At 40.3% G+C, this 20,368-nt stretch overlaps 1 protein-coding gene across 1 annotated transcript in view; it reads left to right on the top strand.

Moving 5' to 3' along the window:
• The window catches only part of CNTNAP2 (contactin associated protein 2), a 1,334,251-nt gene that overhangs the window by 1,207,612 nt on the left and 106,271 nt on the right, over positions 1 to 20,368 (top strand). The window contains exons 18-19 of the mRNA XM_045005260.1: positions 3,899 to 4,117; positions 5,633 to 5,869. Coding sequence (XP_044861195.1) covers positions 3,899 to 4,117; positions 5,633 to 5,869 — 456 coding nt within the window. The remainder of the gene's footprint in view (positions 1 to 3,898; positions 4,118 to 5,632; positions 5,870 to 20,368) is intronic.

Below are 20,368 nucleotides of genomic sequence, written 5' to 3'. Positions count from 1 at the left end.
AGTGCGATTAAAACTGTGATTAATCATGATTAATTTTTTTGAGTTAGTCGTGTGAGTTAACTGCGATTAATCAACAGCCTTACTATAACTGTAGCAGGAGCTAAGAGGAACAGACTGCAAAAGAATAACTGTAAGTAGCAGGTGTGAGGATGAGCAGTGAAAAGCAGGAGAGATGAGCATACAGGAAATCTGTGTGACCAAAGGATTGCAGTCTCTCCCTTCTCCCCCCGCCCCCCCCCAATATGACATACGTTTGAAAACCACTTTCTCTGAGCTGGCAGTCCTGTGAATACCAGCCATCTGTAAGCATCTCTTTCTCTAGTGGCAGTCTCATCATAGCAAATATCAAGCAGAGAACTCTAGCATGGAATTTTTCAGCAAGGACAAGCTAGAAGAATGGTGAAATGAGAGGTGAACCATAAAGTGTTCTGGTGAAGAGAGAGACTCATTGATTCATAGATTTTAAGGCCAGAAGGGATCATTAGATCATCTGGTCTAACCTGCTTTATAACACAAGCCATGGATTTTGGGGGGAGGGGGGGGAAGTAATATGACAGAGGTCTATAAAATCATGACTGGTGTGGAGAAAAATGATTAGGGAAGTGGTGTTTACTCCTTCACATAACACAAGAACTAGTGGTCACCTGATGAAATTAAGGGACAGCAGGTGTAAAACAAACAGAAGAAAGTATTACTGCACACAATGTACAGTCAGCCTGTGGAACTCATTGCCATGAGATGTTGTGAAGGCCAAAAGTATACCTGGGTTCAAAAAAGAATTATATAAGTTCATGGACGATAGGTCCATCAGTGGCAATTAGCCAAGATTATCATGGATGCAACCCCATGCTTAGAGTGTCCCTAATCTTCCAACTGCCAGAAGCTGGGGATAAATGACAGGGGATGGATCACTAGAAATTGCCCTGTTCTGTTCTGTCCTTCTGAAACATCTGGCACCTGCCACAGAAGACCGGATACTGAGCTAGATGGACCATTGGTCTAACCCAGTATGGCTGTTCTTATAACTGTCTCCCCAATGAATTTGGCCCCAAACCATTGTGGGTTTTTGGGGAGGGAGAGTCAACTCTAGCAGGTAATTTTTCAGCAGGGACAAGCTAGAAAAATGGTGGGAGGGAGACTTGCTTAAAAAAATCAGTTAATTGCTAGTCTTTTAGATGTCTAGGTCTATGGAACCTCTGGATAAACATGTTCACCCATCACTGTTACAGTCCCAATACTAATAGTTTTTTAGTTAAAGATTCCTCTGATTGCTGTATACACTAGGATGTGGAGTCAGAAATTTATTAAAACAGATAAATAAAGTTGCTTACTGGTGAGAACCAATAGTAGAAGTTGCTTGTAGGAGTTACTAACATGCAGCCTGTGAGCAATTTTATCCGCTCTTTAAGAAGTACATATTGATATATTTCATATTTTCTTAGGCCAGCAAACTGGCATACAGATTTACTCTCCAATATTTTATATGACACCTGTGTTAAATTTGTTTTCGGGATATGTCAGTGTAATCCATGGATGCTATACTTCTCTGGTGCTTCTTCCCCTTTCACATTCAACAAATCAAAACAAAAATCTTTGATGAGAAGTACATTGTTTTGAGATGTTTATTCTTTTCCCTCTCAAGTTACAAGGTGAAATATTAAAAATTTAAGACTAACTAGTATGAATTTTATTCCTGCATATTTATGCTTTAAAGTCACAGTTAATATTTTCCTCCAATTAGTATGAATTTCCTTGTGTTTAAATACCATTATCACAGAGAAAAAACCTTTCAGGCTGCTATGAAGACCTTGATCTTCAGCCATTACTAAAGCTGAGCTATGCAAGTCTGGTTGTTCTGGTTGAAATGTCTTCATCTCTTCCTACCCCACCTCTCTCTCGCTCTTTCTCCCCTTCTATTTGCAATTATCTTTTTTCTTTAAATGGCAGCTACCTTCACCCAGAAGACTGAGAGCAAATGAGTCTCTTTTAGAGACTTTTAAAGTAGACTCAGTGACTGAATACTAGATGGGGTTTCACAAAGGCACCCACTGGCAATGTAAAAAATGCCATCAGGTGGCTGAGAATGAAATGCATACTCTGCTTAGCAGTTCTCACTCTTATAGCCTTGCAGACAGCCCGCTTTCGGGAAGCAATTAAGGAGCTGGAGACAGACAGTGTGCAGAGATATGAAATGTTTTTTTTCAGAGCAGCCACAGTAGAGACAAAGCCACCCACTCTTCAAGGCAGGCTGCAATGCTTCCTGTATGCTAATAACTATACAGATTTGGTTCTAGTTTCTAATTTGCCCTACCCTTATATCCCAAACCCCCAGAAGCTTGAAGACTTCACCACATCAGAGTAAAACATTTTTACTAATCTCTGTAGCCAAGTCCTGAGCAAACAAAGGCAAACTGGTTGAGCTGAGGGGCCATGAGAGGTGGTCACTTCAAAAGTGGAAATAGTCTTACATGTAGCTGAGAATGGTGGATGTTTCACTACCTAAACAACTGTATAATTCTCCTTCTAAACTTCTCTCTTTCCATAAAAGAGAGGGGAAACAAAAAATAAATAAGATTTTTGCAGCAAATTTTGTTTAAAAAAGCATTCATGATTATGAAAAATGCTTATTCATACGATATCTTTTTTGGGATGTGGTAAAAACACAAAAATGGCTACAGTTTGCTTCAGCCTTGAAAAAAGCACAATGAAAATATATTATCCTGGGCACAAAAAGTATTTGTTCTCCTTTTAGTAGGCTGATAGGTAATAATGATATTTTACTAGCCCATCAAAAGCAATTTCCCTGTATGGATGAGTAAAGTTTTGCAAGACAGGCTGGAAGTGAATTATGCACAACATGAGAGGCACAACTGTATAAGATCCCTTTACAGCCCTATGGTGCATAAGAATTCTCTTTAAAAGGATGACACAGCTGCCAGAAGTTGCTTTCCATGGATTCTTTTATACCTAAAAAAAATGAAATAGACCGAAAACCCAGTTGTCTTTACATCTAGGTTAAATCCTCCTTTGTGAATACTATCAGTAGCAATCCATTTTCTAATAATTCTTTGAACTTGTTTTCTGCCATTATATAATAATTTTACAACCAAAAGGGCGCCTAGATGAATCATAGCAGGTAATTTGAGATCATGATTCTCATCAAAAGTGATCTATTCCTCATTAATCACTTTGCCCTCCTTAGTAATAAATGTCAGTCGTGTGCTTTGCTGAGCAACACCACATGGAAAAGTCCTGCAAAGTATAATATAAATTTATAAAATCTCTGTACATTTTTTGACCAGCCAATATAATTTAATCTGCCTAAGAATTTTGTAGGGTCATTTTAAAAAATTCTGGCCATTATTCATTATACCATCTATAAATATATATTAGGTCTAGTTGAAAATTTGCCATCAAAACTTTTTTCCATGGAAAATTAGGCTTTCAGCTAAACAATTTTTTGTGGAAACTGTCTTTTTTCTAAAAAAAAAAAATTTTACTTGGAAAACTGAAATCCAGAAACAGCTATTTTTTTTGATGAAAAGTTTGAATTTCCTGCTGAAAATGTCAACACAAACACTATTTTTTCCTTTATGTACAAATTTTCTATCAAAAAAAGAACTATTTTTCAACCGGTTCTAATATTTATACAGTAATTTTGGTGGAACCCTGTTAATTTTCTGTAGAACCAGATTTATTTAATTTCTATTAAATTCCATAGGAATTTTCTATAATGGCCTCCTGAGAAGTGCTAAGCACCGTCAGCTTCTACTGAAGTCAGGGGTCTTGAATGCACTCAGGATTTTACAGGATGGGTCCCAAGGTGCCGTCCTGTGTAACAGGTATAAACAATCATACTTTGAACCTCTGATGGATGTTCTCCCCTCTGGTATTTCAGCTGCTATTGAAGTGTCCTTTTCATTTGATGTTGGAAATGGCCCAGTGGAGATCATTGTCAGATCCCCCAACCCACTCAATGATGACCAATGGCATCGAGTCATCGCTGAGAGGAATGTCAAGCAGGCCAGTCTGCGGGTGGACCAGCTGCCGCAGGAGATCCGGAAAGCACCAACGGAAGGCCACACACGATTGGAACTGTATAGCCAGTTATATGTTGGTAAGTAGCAGAAGAAATAACAGGCCCCAATGGTCAGTTGCTCCATTCCAGCGACATCACATTGGTGTCAGTTACGGTAATATATCAGGCTTCTTTCCAGAAGCACTTAGTGATAGTAGGGTACAAAATGAAAAGCAATATAGGTTATAGAAGGAAGGTGACCCAATTCAGAAAAATAAGTACTGCTCTGATACCCTATTATCATTTCTCCTTTCTTATTTGTAGCTCAAGCCTCAGGCAGGCAAGCAGGCTTTGTCCAGTTATTTTTTTCCAAAGGATCTCCCACCCAGCTATTCAGCCAGGAACTGAAAGAGGCCTGGGAACGCCATGCATGGAAGGAAACTTGTGGTAGTACTGTTTAGCTGGCGTCTCTCTGATATGAATAGCATCTCCACCTTACCTAGATTTGATCTCCCCTCCCCCATTTACTGTATTCGCCCTCCAGTCTGACAACCCATCACCCCACCTTTTGCTTGTGAATTTTAATAGCCTGTTATATTGTACCATATAACAAAGACACATTTCACTGTTTGCCTACCCACTTTCAAATGTTGCTAGCCTTCACTGCATTTTGGATACCGAAAGGCTGCTATTCCAGCAACACTCATGCTTCTTTAGCTTTTGGGGCTCCACTGTGCAGACATGGTGAGTGCTGTTAGGTAGGACCAGGTTTGCGTGAAATGATGAGCAAAGAAGCACTTTCCTACCCTCTCTATATGTTTGGCAACAAGACAAGAAAAAAATTTCTTTACCTTGTTTCCTTACATCTTAGTGAAGGCTCAGCAACAGAAGTAAATTAAAATGATGTACAGAACCTTCAGTACCTTGGTAAATATGATACTGTTAGTGGAACAGCCACGTGTGTCCCTGTTGTACAGTCATTATTCACAAGCTCAGTCTCTTCTTTAACATTTTTGGCATTGCTAAAGATGATCTGAAATTAAAAGTCTGTTGCTGAGTAAACTGAACTATAAATAGGGTTGGCAGAATTCAATTTTTATTTTCTTATAATTTCAACTGATCATGTTTATTTTAATCATTTTTTCAGATTTTTATCTATTTACATTTTCACAGTTGCGGGCAGTTATGGGGAGGGTCAGAATAAGGGGGCATTCAGACAATAATTAGGCAATAGACATTGAGATTCAAAAATGTCTGTCCTACCTGGTACATTACAAATCTTTAGAAGTGTTCGTTTGACTGTATTACCAAAATTGAATGTCTGTGATTGCACTAGATTTTCTCTCTGAATCATAACCATGGTCAACTCTACTAGTGCCATAAATCTGAATTGCCCAGTAGCATATTGAAGGAACTTAAGGTTGAACTTAGGCCTAAACTACTGAGTTCTAAACTACTTAGGCCTAAACTACTGGCTCTCTGTTAGCAACTTGCCATGGGTGCTTGGGAAAGGCACTTATGCCCACATTTTCAGATTTGATTGCTCTACTTTGGGCATGTAAATCTATATCTAAACAACTAAATAAGATTCATTATTTTTGCATTATCTCTCAGGTGCCGCAGGAGGCCAGAGAGGATTTCTGGGTTGCATTCGCTCTTTAAGAATGAATGGGGTGACTCTGGACTTGGAAGAGAGAGCCAAGGTCACACTGGGGGTGAAACCTGGCTGCTCTGGCCACTGCACCAGCTATGGAATGTACTGTGAGAATGGAGGTAAATGTGTCGAGAAATACAATGGCTACTCCTGTGACTGTTCCAAAACTGCATATGATGGACCATTTTGCATAAAAGGTAAAAGTCTAAATGTGGTAGTCAAACCAACTAAGCAAAACAGAATTATAAATAAATTGTTCAAATGTTATGTGCATCCCTTAATATTCCTTACAAACCTATCACATTCACAGGGATCTGTTCTACCACTTATATATGGTTACTGCACATCTCCCATTAGTGGTAATGGGCATTTCCTATTTAAATTCAATAACACATGGAAGAAAAGAACTTCAGTATTGTCTGTACTCTTCCCAGCAGAGTCAGGTGTTATCCTGAGCTGCTGAGTAATAAATTCCTGTCCACACAGATAATGTTTATTAATTCAAACAAAAGCTGAACTTTTCTAATACTCAGAGGGATTTAGGTACAGGGTATTAGTTGTAACTGTTATAGATCAAGGGGCCAGTGTTTGAATACAATATTTCTCAAATTTTTGGTTGTTCAGACCCAGGAGTTTGGTTGAAGTTCCTCTGGGTTAGAGATTGAGTGTCCTGGGTTAAGGGGAGGTTCATAGTTACAGTAAAATAGTAGGGCATTTTGATTGGGCACAGTGACTAATAAAGCACAGACGATATATCCATTTCAACCATTTGAAATGGCTAAGATACTAATTAACTTGAAAACCAAGGTTTATAATGAATCACTTTTATCAGAGGAATTTCCATTATGTTGACAAACCTACCAACCATTTAAAAAAAAACCCAAAAAGTCCAAAACACTGCAAGAAAATTGGGGATGATATTCTTAGGGGTTTTTTTTATTTGTTTGTGTATTTTGATTGGAAATGATAATGGCAAAACTAAATAGTATTGGGACATGTAGTTCAATGCATTTTTTAAATTTGACAGGCATCCATTTGTTTACATAACGTTTCATAAATATTCCTATATTCTTTTGCAACCCACTGCTGAAGATTTGATCACATTTGCCTGAGGTGCTAATCTCTCTGAACAGCCCTCTTTCACTATGTGTGTCTTGTAAATATCTAAAATCTCCAATTTGTTGCCTTTCCTAATTCTTTCTAGCAGCTGCCTCATGTGGTGCTAAGTCTGTGATTTAAGCTGAGATCATTTATTCATTACTCTTCTCAATGGTTTTTGTGATTCTAAGGAACCTTTGGTCTCAGAAATTGTCTATCACAGTGTTCTGCTTTCAATTACCCACCTTACCAGCAATCCTGCAGGCAAGTCTATTCACCAGTCATCAAACTGCCCTTGGGCAGTTCATCACGTCTGTAGGGGATAACTACTATCCTTTGGCTTTCAGTTTCCCAACTCCTTCACAACTACTCTTTTCTTCTTTTTTAAGGCAGGCCTCAGGCATTAGAGTTTGCGCTTTCTATTCTCCTTCTCTTCCAGACATAAGATTATAGCAGAAAAGGCCAGCCCAAGGATCTCTTTTTGCACTCGCTGGTTATGGGTTGAATTCCCTCCTCCCCCATGCTTTAGCCCACATCTATCCTCACTTTATTCTATCAGACACAACAAATCCTGCATTATGGCAGGGGTTAGACTAGATGGCCCGTGCAGTCCCCTTCTAACCCTCTGGTTCTATGATTCTATCATATTGTTACCGATTTTTTAATCCAGCGGGTAACCAAAATTCGGGATCTTGGGTGTTGTTTCCAGTAAGAGAAGAAATTGCTGATGGAGTCAAGTGTTTCTTTCAAGAGCAGTCCTGTTCACTTACAAACAATGTATAGAGTACTGTTTCCCTGAACAAAGCAGGAATCAAACAGCAGGAGACCATTTCTTTGCTGACAGCTTCAACCCCCTTTCAGCCAAATCTCTTTTCAAAGGTATGTCTGCACTGTGCACTGAGCTCAGGTGCCTGGTATCTGGATCTGAGCACACAGGTTAACATTCCCAAAACAAAGTGCTACCCCCATTACCGTGTCCTCACTGTTTCTTCATTTGTCCATGTGTGGTTGGGAGCATATCTATAGCTCTGTATGCTGGGATGCTCCAGGATTCCATCCCAATCAGTTCTGAGTGGCAGTGTGTATTTAGAACTAATCTAGTACAGAGACAGACTTATCCCTAGAGGGTGTCCCTTTGAGACAAAACAGAGGTAATTTTAACAATATCAGTCTTTTAAAGATCATATGTATTGACTCAGAAAATAGTCACTGTCACATTCCAGTGAACTTACTTTTTAGATGTATTCTTTTTCCAAAACTTGTCACGTTTTTTTTCCTGTTTCTTTTAGGGATGAGCCAACCACAAACTGACTGAAAATCAGCCCAAAGCTTCAGTCAAAACTAGATCTAAACAAAATATTTTCTTCCTGACTTTAAACACAACATAAAATAGAAATACCATAAGTTATACATTGCCCATTACAATGGGGTTCCCTCTATTCTTGGTTTGTCCATAGGCACTACCATAACAAAAGCAAGAATAACAGTTATTGTTATTGTTCTTACCATGGTATTTCTGACCTGACCAAAACCATGGAGTATTTGAAATAATATTTTACGTTTATACACCTCTTTGGATGTCAAATTATTTTTAAAAGTTAGAAGGTAATATTTTTTCCATTTTATAGATGAGGGAATTGAGGAATACAAAGTTTAAGGGTATATTTAAGGGCCTCTGATTTTAGGTGCCTCAACTTTTGGATGTCTAGTTTTAAATATCTAAGGCCTAATTTTCAGAGCTACCACAGTTCCCATTTAATTCAATTAGAGTTATGCGTGCTCAGAACCTCAGAAAATCAAGCTTTGGGTATCCAAAGGTGGGCACTCAAAATCAAAAGTAATTTTTTGAAAATGTAGGCTTAAATGATTTGCTCAAGGTACACAGTGAATGAGTCACTGATAAAGCTGGGAATAAAACCCAGAACTCCAGATTCTCAGTTCCCTGCTCTGGACACAGGATCTGGTTTAAGGAAATTTCCAACAACCTTTATAGATCAATCTAGTTCCAAATAGCTGCAGGTTTTGTAACTTGATCATCACCAATTTCCTTTTCTGTTAGTGCTGAAATCTGACTTATCTGTGTGGAAAATCAGGCATCTCTTCCCTCCAAACATAATTCAATGTTTGTGACCTCATGATGGTTCTTCATAAAAGCAACCAGGTGGCATCAAAAGCAAACAGTTAAAGGATAATGTAGACACAAAACAGGTAGCTTTGGAAATGCCCCAAGAGCAAGAGAACAGTAAAAATCCTGAAGCAATGCTGAAAATAAGGTATCTAAAACACTTGTTTCGGCCCATTGAGTTTTACGTTATAAATTTAACTTGCTGTATGCCTTGTAAATCCAGGAAAACACTGGAACATCTTGTAAATGTTCCCAAATTCTCGAGGTTTTCAAATAAGCTGGCTTCTACATATATTTCTAATGACACCTCATGGAGTTTTCTACCATATGCTGCTTTTCAATGAAATAGGACTTGGATGTCACTGGATGCTAGGAGAAAACACAGAAATAGTACATAACAATGAAATGAGGTTTTGGCAGAATTATTTGATGTATTGTGTAATCTTTGCTGGAGTGTAGTAGTGGCTCTTTTATACCTAGCAGTTATTCAAACCCATCTCACTACTGTCAAAATATTATACCTAAGTAACATTTTCAATATAGCTGGTTGAAAATACCAACATGTGGAATTTTCACTACATTTTTCATTAACATTTTGAATTTTGACCTCCCCCCTAAAAAAAAAAAAAAGAGATGAAATATTCATGGAAATTTATTTGAGCATGAAAGCTTATGCTCAGATACATTTGTTTGTCTCTAAAGTGCCACAAGTACTCCTGTGGGTTTTTTTTAATATCACTGTATCACTTTTGCTTTTAAGTACATGTGTAGCTGAATCTTGTGATCTTTTGCTTAATTATTTTTTGCATGGATAAGCGAGTGACAATTGTATAAGTATTTTATAAATGATTTGACAGTCACATCATGGCCTGATGTACCTTGTTGTTGTTAAAAAGCACCAGTTACACATTGTGATATGTTTTCTTTTTATAATATGTGAGTGGCTTTTACTGTACTGGCCATACAGACTGTAGCGACTGACAGCACTGGCTAAAGCCAGATATATGGTTGTGCAAGGAAATGTGCTATTTTCCTCTGCTATATCAATCCTTGCTCTCGCTTGGTCAGAGACCAACAGTCATGCTTCCTTATCACATGATTTTGTTATATGTGCAAATGGGATTTAGGATGAGACAACCAAGCTCATTTTCCCTTGTAACCGAAGCCTGGATTTGAGGTCAGTTCTCTAGAGATAACATGGTTAATGGTGCACCACTTAAATATAAGGCTAGATTCTGCTACCCTTACACTGAGAACAACATCCTGTTCAAGTAGCCCCCCTGATTTGACACTACATAGTACCTTTCTCCTCAAGTAGTCCCACTGAAATACTGAGGATCAAGCAACTGTACAGCATAAGTAAAGGTTGGCAGAACCTTGCCCTCATAGCTTTTAAACTATGATAACAAACTTCTTTATAGTATGTATGATAGATCTGGTCAGGCTCCCCCAGTCAGCAGCTCGCCAGATTGCTGTGAGGGGACCCAGACACTAGATCCTGGGTGTTTTAAGCCTCCGGAGTCTGAACACAGCCCAGGTGCTGTCACTGTCTTGGGGTCCCTAAACACACTCTCGGAGTAGATCTTCTATCTGTCACCCCTTCCCAAGAGCCTGCAGCACAGCACCCTGGAAATAATTTTGACACCTCTGGCTTCCCTTGTAACTTAAACACATGTCTCCCCAAACGCCACTCAAAGGTGTGAGTCATCTGGTTTACCTCTTCAAAGGGCCACATGGCAAGTGTAGCATACAACACAGACACAACATACAGAAATCTAACACATTACTGCTCTTTATTTAATCACAGGAGAAATACACAGATCTGTACAAAAACAAATAAACCCTAAACTCATTTCCCTGATTTAGTCTCATCACCACTCCAGAGCATTCTGTGGGCTGGGGTTAGGGTCCTCTGTAGGATCCAGGATCCTTCCCCTGCAGCTGCATGACTTCTCTTCCTAAACTTGAAGCTTTTCTCCCTAGGTGAGCTTACTTCCTCTGTCCCCTTCCCTTCTTTTGACCAAATTTCCTCTGCGCGTCTCTGTCTTTTCTCTGCGAGTCCAAACCCCTGACTCTTCCCCTTGTTTGGAAATTTTCCATTCTGCCAATGCCAGCCCCTTGCAGAGAGAAGGTGGAGAGAACAGTTTTCCCCTAGGATGCAAATACTTTTTTGTGCTCCCTAGGTAAGACCTATTCAGGTGCTGATAGTTCTTTCACGATTGTCCTTGGTCTAGCAGAGACATGCTTTCCGGCTTGTAAGTCATGGTGATTACACAGACCCAAAGGCATTCCATGATACAACAATTTTATAATAATATCAATCAGAATTCATAAGACAGATCCCCCAAACCATCACAGTATGTTTTTCAACATCGGCTGTGGGTCCTACCCCCTCTTGCATGCCAGGTTTTTCAGTTTGGCTGTACCTGGGGAATGGTAACAGAAGGAGTGATATGAAAAGTCTAAGCAAATCAAGTGCATTGACATAGAAGGTCAGCATAGATTGGTTTATAACTAGCAAATGCTTCTCAGGGTAAGTACAGGCCATGCACTGTGGGGCAGATATTTATTGAGGAAATTCATGCTTAGAATTATTGATTGATGACTGCTAAGAAATTGCATTGTCTCCAGTCTGATCAGTGGCAGTTCACACATCTGACTGACATTTCAGGTGCCTGAATATTACCGTCCCCTTACAAGGACAAAGCTGTCAGAATGCCGTTTGCCATCTCTTTTTATTTTGTTGTTGGTTTTTGTGGGTCTGTAATCAGCTCCATTTGTTCTTTCGCTGATCTGAAAAAGATTGTTACAAGGAGCAGCCAAAATGAGTCTGCAGTCCTACAGATTGCTTTCCGACCTTATTCTGTCCTTCGCTTCAGAACCCTTTTCTTCACAGTGGTCCTCCCATCACCATAACAGCATTTCTGAGTTGGATTTGTTTGAGCTCAATTTTTGTATTTATAACTGGTATATCTTTAAAACAACTGAGGGCAAAATCCTAGAATCAGTATGTAGCATAAGTGTCTGTGTCATGCTCTGGAGATCTCCCAAGTGGCCAAATGGAGGAAGAAATTCTTCCCCCGGGCGTTGAAATGGGAGGGACCCGGGAGAGAAGTGAAGATTGCCCAGCACTACAATCATTTCCCATTCCAGGCAGTCCTATGACCTGTGTTACACAGGAAGTCAGATTAGAACAGAACAATGGTCCCTTCTGACTTTATAACCTATTTAACTGGCAGTGGAACCACTCCACAGCTGATGCCCTTAGCTCACATGCATCCATTTATGTTGGAAGTGTAAATTCAATCCTATCCTTCTCTGTGCACAGTTGCCTAATATGCATGCATAAATGCAGGATTTAAGGACACAATGGGTGTACACAGATGTATAGTACAAAACTCCTTTCCTTCCTGTGGGTTAGCCTTTATATTTAAGTAGAGTCCAAAAGCAGGACTGCACTTACAACATTAAAAGGTTTTTCTGAACCAGATTTGCTGTCTCTCCCTGTAGCTCTTTCTGATGCCAAGAGGAACTCAGCCTTTTATAGCACTGGGTTGGTGCTAACACAATGGTCTGGCTGTTAGGCTGAGTCAGCAAAGTAGCTCTTCATCTTCTGACAGAATTCTACAGTCTGACACTTGGTCAGATCCAAATTCTGCCCCATTTATGCACATGTAATCTCATTTACTTAAAAATGCCTGAATGTTTTTGCTGTAAATACATTTTTTTAAAGTAAGTGACATTTTAGTTCTTATTATTCATTGAACTGAAGACCTTGTGCACTAAAATAAATACTGTATCTATTATATTCAGTATGGCCTTGGTCTTTCAGCAATAACTATATAAAGACTATTCTTTGAATTATGAATCCTGGGCCTTGATCATGCAAATTTGGGCAGATGTCTGCCCACATAAATCAGATAGTGGGGTCCAGTTTGTTTGTACAGAAAGGTAACTAATAATGCATACATATTCACTGAACAGATATATTTGTGAAAAATATTGTACATTCTGGGAAAAGGTTCTAAACAAGTATATCTCTGTTTGTCCTGCATGTACTCTCTTATTGAGCATGCAGTATATCGGGGTAGGCAACCTACGGCATAAGTGTCGACGGCAGCATGCGAGCTGATTTTCGGTGGCACTCACACTGTCTAGGTTCTGGCCACTGGTTCAGGGGGCTCTTCATTTTAATTTAAATTTAAATGAAGCTTCTTAAACATTTTAAAAACCTTATTTACTTTACATACAACAATAGTTTAGTTATATATTATAGATTTATAGAAAGAGACCTTCTAAAAAGGTTAAAATGTATTACTGGCATGCGAAACCTTAAATTAGAGTGAATAAATGAAGACTCGGCACACCACTTCTGAAAGGTTGCCAACCCCTTCTCCTTTGAAAATTACATTTCTCATAAAGTCATAGAATTTCTTTATCGGAGAAATGTTTTATTTGATTTTTAATCCAAAAAAATCATCTCCCCTTCCCCACTCAAGTTACTCAAAGAGATATTTCAACCAGAATACAAACCAAAGTAGTGGGATAAAGCTTTCCTGTCTACCATCAGTCATAATATATTTCTAATAAAGAGCAAAGATTTATTTATCCATATACAGAAAACAAATAAATAAGGGATAACTTCAAAAATCCTGACAGTTGTGGGTCAGAAAGCATGATAAACTTTCAACTTCTCTGTCAGGTAATTACAATAGGACTGCCCTGGTGCTAGTATCCACTGAATTCAGTTTTTTTACTGGAGATTAATGGAGGAACTACAGCAAGCTTTTTAGCTGCTGTGAATGAGGATCCATATGAAGGCAGAGCAAATCCAAACTTCTCACGCTGGGTTCCTGTATGCTATATCTATATGATATAATTTTATAGCCCCCATTACCTAGTATCCAAGCACCTCACAATCTCTTAGTTTGTATTTTGTCCTCTGAACACCCCTGTGAGGTAAGAAAATATTATTAGCCCCATTTTACAGGTGGGGAACTGAGGCAGAGACTAAGGGCTTGTCTTCACTGCAACAGTTAACTCAAGTTAGTACACTGGAGTTACTACTGCACTCAAGCAAGCCTAGTTCAAGGGAGAGCAGCCACACTGCAAAACAATACTGTAGTTACACAGAGCGATATGATTAGCAGCAGAGTGATTCAATTAGCTACTGCTGAGTAGTTGTAACGAGAGCTGTTGCATCCTCACTGCACCACTAGCTCAAACATCGGCATCACTCAAGCCTCGACCCACCCCCTCTGATAAGCCAGCTAGCTTGAGCTTAACACACTGCGTAACTCGAACTAGAAGTTTTTTGTGAGGAGTCGAGTTAGGGGTAACACTAGAGTTTATAACTGGAACTAACTGTGCTGTGTAGAGACACTCTTTGTGACTTGGCCATAGTCACACTGGAAGCTTATGGCAGAGCAGAGAATTAAACCCAATGAGGGTTCAAGCCTCATTCTAGAACCCTAACCACTGGGCCATCATCCCATGGAGATTGCAGAAAGCAACTGCAAATATTTTTGGACTTGCTCTTGCAACACTGGAAAACATCCCCTGACATTACTTCTGGGAGCATCTCCACATAGACCTACTGATACCTCACAGGAACATGCAAAAATATTTTCTTCAAGCACAGTTCTTCTGATGTATATTTTATACAGCTTTCTTCTTTGCCTGTCTTTTTTTCCCTGCTACTTGGGATATTTTCATATAAATAAACAGCTGGAATCTCCACTCCACTTGGATGCAGTGAAGGGTGCAAGCTCCATGATCCTGGGCCAACCAGACTCAGCATACGTTAGAGCTTCTAAGGAGCAGGTCTAATTTATTCCCGACTGTAATGTCCCTCAGTGGCTGCAGCACAACACCCGCCAGCCTTCCTCTGGCATACCCCCTTCCCTCTATGCATAGTGAAGTAGAATCAAAGTTCTGAACTGTTTTGGTGCATTTGTGCAAAATGGAATTCTAATTATATGTAACCCTTCTGCTGAGCCGAAACGATAGCAGCAAGGGCCAGGTTCAATACATAGGGGTCCCTTCCCCACAACATAATGCAAAACCAGCTCGAGCCCCCACCCAGTGACCTGGGAAAATCTTACACACACCCCTGGGCGCCTCGAGGAGGCAATACTTCCCCTCTCGCAAGCACAGAGTCTTGGTGTCACAGAAAAGATTTAATTACATAAGATAAACAACAACAAGCATGAAATTTGGAAAATACCTCAACTGGAGTTCATAGGTCAAACCGTGAGCAAAGACCCACCCCAGCAACTTGGGCCGTGTCCTTCTCTCTGGGCCCTTGAGTCCAGCAACCCCCCTAAATCACCCACAGTCCCAAAAGTCCCACAATTCAAAAGTCTCTGTCCCGGGTCAGGCAGCCCAGAGTTCAAGAGTCTCTTTGCAGAGGTCCCCCTCCCCAGCCTAGGTAGAAAGGGGCACCTTACGTGGTTCGGGGCCAGCTGCCCTGCCTCTTCGTGGGGTTCTGCTTCCACTAGTCGTCCCCGCAAACAGCTCAGCTCCGCTTACTCTGTGGGCTGCTCCACTCTGCCAGCTGCTCTGGTCCACCAGCTGTCCTCACGAGCTCCAGCCGTCCTCACGAGCTGCTCAGCTCCACTCACCCAGTGGCTGCTCAAACTGCTCCACTCTGCTCTGCCAGTATTGCTTCAGGCTCCCCCACTCATCAGCACAGTGCTCTCAGCTCAGCAAGTCCAGCTCTTCAGTGATTTCAGCTCATAGTAGGGGAGCCCCAGTGAATTCAGCTCAGTAACCTGCATCTAGAGTCTTAAGGGAATCAAAAGTTAACTCTGACATTCCACAGTGGAGAGAGGCACAGGTGGAACTGGTGCTTCTGCCTCACACAAGGAGCCTGCACCACCAAGTACAGATACTGGTCCCCAGCCTCTCTCCTCTCAATGGGTTTTGGAACCCATGTGCCCCATCTAGCAAGCGCTATCCAGCTGACAATGAAACCCCCCATCACAAGACAATTTTGTAGTTCCCCATTTACCCAATCAGGGTGACAACATTTCATTCCTCCTGCCCCAATAACAACGAAATTGGGGGCTCCCACAGCTGTGAAAGTAACCATCCCATGCTGCTTTGCGGTATGCTAAGTGGGGTGGGAGTGCCCATGCAAATAACCGAAATACCAATGCAACACTTTCCGCACTCCCCATAATTTACCACCAGATGTCAGGGTAGAGCTCATCCTGACTCTGCTTACATATAGAAACCCTTCACTTACAGTGTGGAATAAAATGACTTCATCAGGAGCCTGATCCAAAGCCCTTTGAATCAATGAGAATCTTACTATAGATTTCAATGGGCTTTGGTCAGGCAGTATAAAAGGCATCATTGCATGTTATTTTTCTGACGTTGCCTTCTCTGTCTTGAGCACTGATACATTTAATCAGAGACGGGGATAGACATTTAATGAGTTTGTATTGTTAACTGGAATAAATTATTGCTGTATTTCTCCAGTTGACTCCACCACCAGAATGCTCAGAAATGTACAGTGATGACAGCCAAAGAACACGCCTTGGGAAATGTTCTAGAAAACACTTTAAATCCCCACTTCTTGTCTGCACAAACTAAACATACAGTGTTACTGAGAGCAGAATAAACCCTAAGTACACTGAGCAGTTAAATGAAAATCATTACAGTCTTCAAAAGTCTCAGTGCAATGGCTCTCCCAGATCAAGAAAAACAGTGAGACGCTTACCTTTACTATCCTCTGACCAGCAGGTGTCTCAACAGTCTAGGGCAAGACTACTCTACTGCACTACATTGGCACACATGCACAATGCGCCACTGTAGCCTGTCTGGTGAAGATGCACTATGCCAACGGGAGAGCGCTTTTCCATCGCCATAGTTACTCCATCCCCGCAAGAGGTAGAAGCTATGTCGGCAGGAGAGCGTCATAGCACCGTTGTGGACACTGATTTAAGTTGACGTAACTTACGTTGCTCAGGAGGGTGTCATTTTCACACCCTCGAGTGAGATAAGTTATATCAACTTAAGCGGTAGTGTAGACCTGCCCTACAGTCTTTGTGACCATGGACTGGCAGGAGTTGCAATTTCTGGTGCTGTCTAGGACTTCTGGTAGTACAAGCCATTCCTGGCATACTTCCTATAAGTAATTCATACTCTGTACTGATGGAGAGGGGATAGAGTTGAAAAACATAAAAAAGGTGATGATAGAAAGAGGCTTTGTTAGGTCACTTAACAATATGTGTGCGAGCCACAAGGCTTTGAGATGTCTTTGGTGTATGCCCTTGGTTGGAAACATTGTCATGAGATGTCTCACTCTAACAATCAAAATCCAATCAAGTAAAAACAAGGGGCTGAATATCTAATAATTGGCAGACAATGTGAAAGAATAATTAGACTTATGTACTTGTGGGCAGGAAAAAGCTTGCAGCCTCAGCACTAGGCATGCCTTCCAGCTGTAAGCCTATATTTCAGCTGAGGTTTCTGAAGTAAAGAGACAAACATCCGTTGTTGCTGCAATTTTTCATGTGTCCTTCTGTGATGCAGCTAGCATAATGTTCATCATCATGATGTAGTCCCACAACCATTGTAAAGACCTGCCCCAGTAGATGTCAGTGGAGTTTTGGCATTGACTTCCATGGGGCTAGGATTTCACCCCAATGCACAATCACCAGAAATAAGCCCCTTAACAACATAGCTCTTGATGCTTATCAGCAGAAAACATGAGGCTTTATTAAGACACAGTAAGCCCACAGAAGTAATTCTTTTGGATAGGGGAAAGAGATCACAATCCAGTTTGGAACTCATTTGGAAGTCTATCAGATGACAAGTGTCAGACAGTGATCTCCTGTCTTAGTGCCAGTGCAATAGAGATATCCTGTCTTTAAATGCACTGCATCTAAGTAACTATATTAAAATGGCATTTTTTACTCAACAGATCTGCTTCTTGTATACATGCAGAGTCCTATCTGCTTATCTGAGTGGTTACAATAAGTTTATCCACTTTTTTGACTCCTGTTAACAGCACAGAGCCAACTCAGTTCTTGCAAAAGGATCTGGGTTCTGTAGCTATTTTGTGCATCACCGACAGAATTGAGTATGAAGTTCTGTTCTCGACACCTGACCTGTGACAACCCATTGATGACAATGGCCTTTTACAGTTGTCATTAAGATCACAATCTGAAGATGGTCAGGTTGCTGGTATAACTGAGGGTAACATTTGGCCTGTGGAATCTTAATTACTTGTGATGACGCACGAGAAGGAAGAAGTTGTCAGTGGAGTTTCACTAATGTAAAACCAGTAGGAGAGAAGAATCAGTCTGCAACATTAGGCTGGAAAGCTCATGACAACTTGCTTCCTTTTGAGATTTGTGGTAATTCCTGACTGTGGTCCAGGTGGAAATAGCACAAGAACAGCTTTTATCAAAATTTTCAACACCTCTGGCCCTGATTGGAACTGGATTGTGCCAAGACGAAAATAATCGAATGAGAGTGAGGGTAGGGAGTTGGTGGAACTATTTTGAACCTCAAAATAAGTTTGTCAGTTCTAAATCTATCTGTGTTTTGTATGTAGGTTTTGTTTCGTCCCTTTTTTAAATGTCAGAGTAGATTTGCAAAATGTATATGGTTCATATTGAGAGTATACTTCTGGCTTGGTAAAATTGCTTCTGTTGTTTCACAAATCCTATCTAGTGCTTTTCCAGGCAGCTAATCCAAACTTCTTTTATTTATGTTTTTGCTATGACTGTCAACAGAGCATGACTGCACTGCATATTGGTTTGGAAATATGTGCCGCTAGCCAAAGAAAACTGGTCTGCTAGTGCCATGATCTCTTCCTTGAAGCTTTTGTCTTGAAAGGACAGTGTAAACAGTAACCCTTTACCATGTTTTATCTCCTCGGTCTCTTCTTTTCAGATATCTCATCAAAAATGTTCCAAAAGAGGGCAACAGTGGGTATATGGAATCTCCTCTACACCTCATCAACAAGGAGTTGTCTTTTATGTTAATCATTACTTTTTCCTAAACAAAAAATGTCATTCTCTGTTTAGGCGCAGATTCAGGAAAATATCCATTCAGTCAATAGTGCTTTACACTCATTCTTAAATGTTTTCCTGAATCAGGGACTTAGATGCCTCCTATTTAAAAAAACCGTCAAGGTGATCAGTGTTTGGTGTCCTCCCGGTAGAAAATGTCCTTACTGATCAGCAATCAGCATTTCAAAATCATAACTGAGTACAATTTAGAAAAAATGATCTGCCTCTGGATTATGATATTTTAATAGAAAAGTAATGGGCCCACTCCTACAAAGTGCTGAGCACCCTCACCTACCTTTGTAGTCAGTCAGTACATGCCTACTCAGCAAAGCCCTTAAGGATGGACATTTAGTTGTGTGCTTAAATCCCATTGACTTTAGCATGTTTTTAAATGCTTTGCTGAACTGGAACCTGAGCTCAGGGCACTCAGCACCTTGAAGGATCAAGCCCAAAATATATAAATTGCTACATAAGTCCTGATCTATCCAGAGTAAACCGTGTCCCTAAGATTCTTAAAGGCAAATGTGAGGCAGATTTTAAGATATGCTGCAATATATGGTACATTTATAATTATTCAGCTGTTCTGGTAATTATTTATGTGTCCTTACCTGAAGTTAGTTTCAAGAACATTCCATTTATTTTGCAGGTTTTAGACTGTAATATAGGCAAGGTTAGTGGCCTGCATGAAATGTCTCAGAAATGTCACATGAACCATGAAAGATTTTTTTCTTTCTTTGTTTTTTGCATGCTGGTTCAGCCCACATCGGCAAGAAGGTGGGCAGGGGAGAGCTGGTACTCCCAGCCAGGGAGCCCCATTGTGCTAGGCACTGGGCAGAGATGTGGTAAAAGACTATCCCTGCCCCAAAGAGCTTGCTGGCTAAAAGATAAGACATAACAAGCAGGTAAGGCAAACAGACTGGGAGGGAAAAGGAAAAAACAATAATTTTACAGACGAGCTGTGTGCACAGTTAATAGATGTAACAAGCCAAACAATAGCTGTAATATTGGCTCACCACCTACCTAGCAATATGTTTTTTTCTAAGAGAAATGAGTCATAAGGATGGATTTCAAGATTAATAAGTTAGCAGCCATGTGGGTTTTTGCAGGGAGCTTTAAATTGGCACCAGGGTAAGTGAGAGCAGACTTTCACCCTATACATACATGTATCATTTCACCCATCACTGAAAAACAACTACACATGCAAGTAGCCTTTCTGCATAAGCAGCTGTAGACAATGATGTAACACAGAACTATCATACAGTCGTTTGTTAACATTTACATAAGCTGCTATTTTGGGGCAAATCCTACAGACATTTACTACTGTACATAGTACTTAATACTATAAGCAGTCCCACTATTTTCAATGCTACTAACTCACAGGAGTAAGCACTGAACTTGATGATAGGTGTTTGCACAATAGTCCTCTTAATTATTCATCCAAACAA

The sequence above is a fragment of the Mauremys mutica genome, chromosome 2 (genome assembly GCF_020497125.1).
Source record: "Mauremys mutica isolate MM-2020 ecotype Southern chromosome 2, ASM2049712v1, whole genome shotgun sequence".
Lineage (NCBI taxonomy): Eukaryota > Metazoa > Chordata > Testudines > Geoemydidae > Mauremys > Mauremys mutica.
The sequence above is the reverse complement of the archived record's forward strand: the minus strand, read 5'-3'. Positions and strand labels throughout refer to the sequence as shown.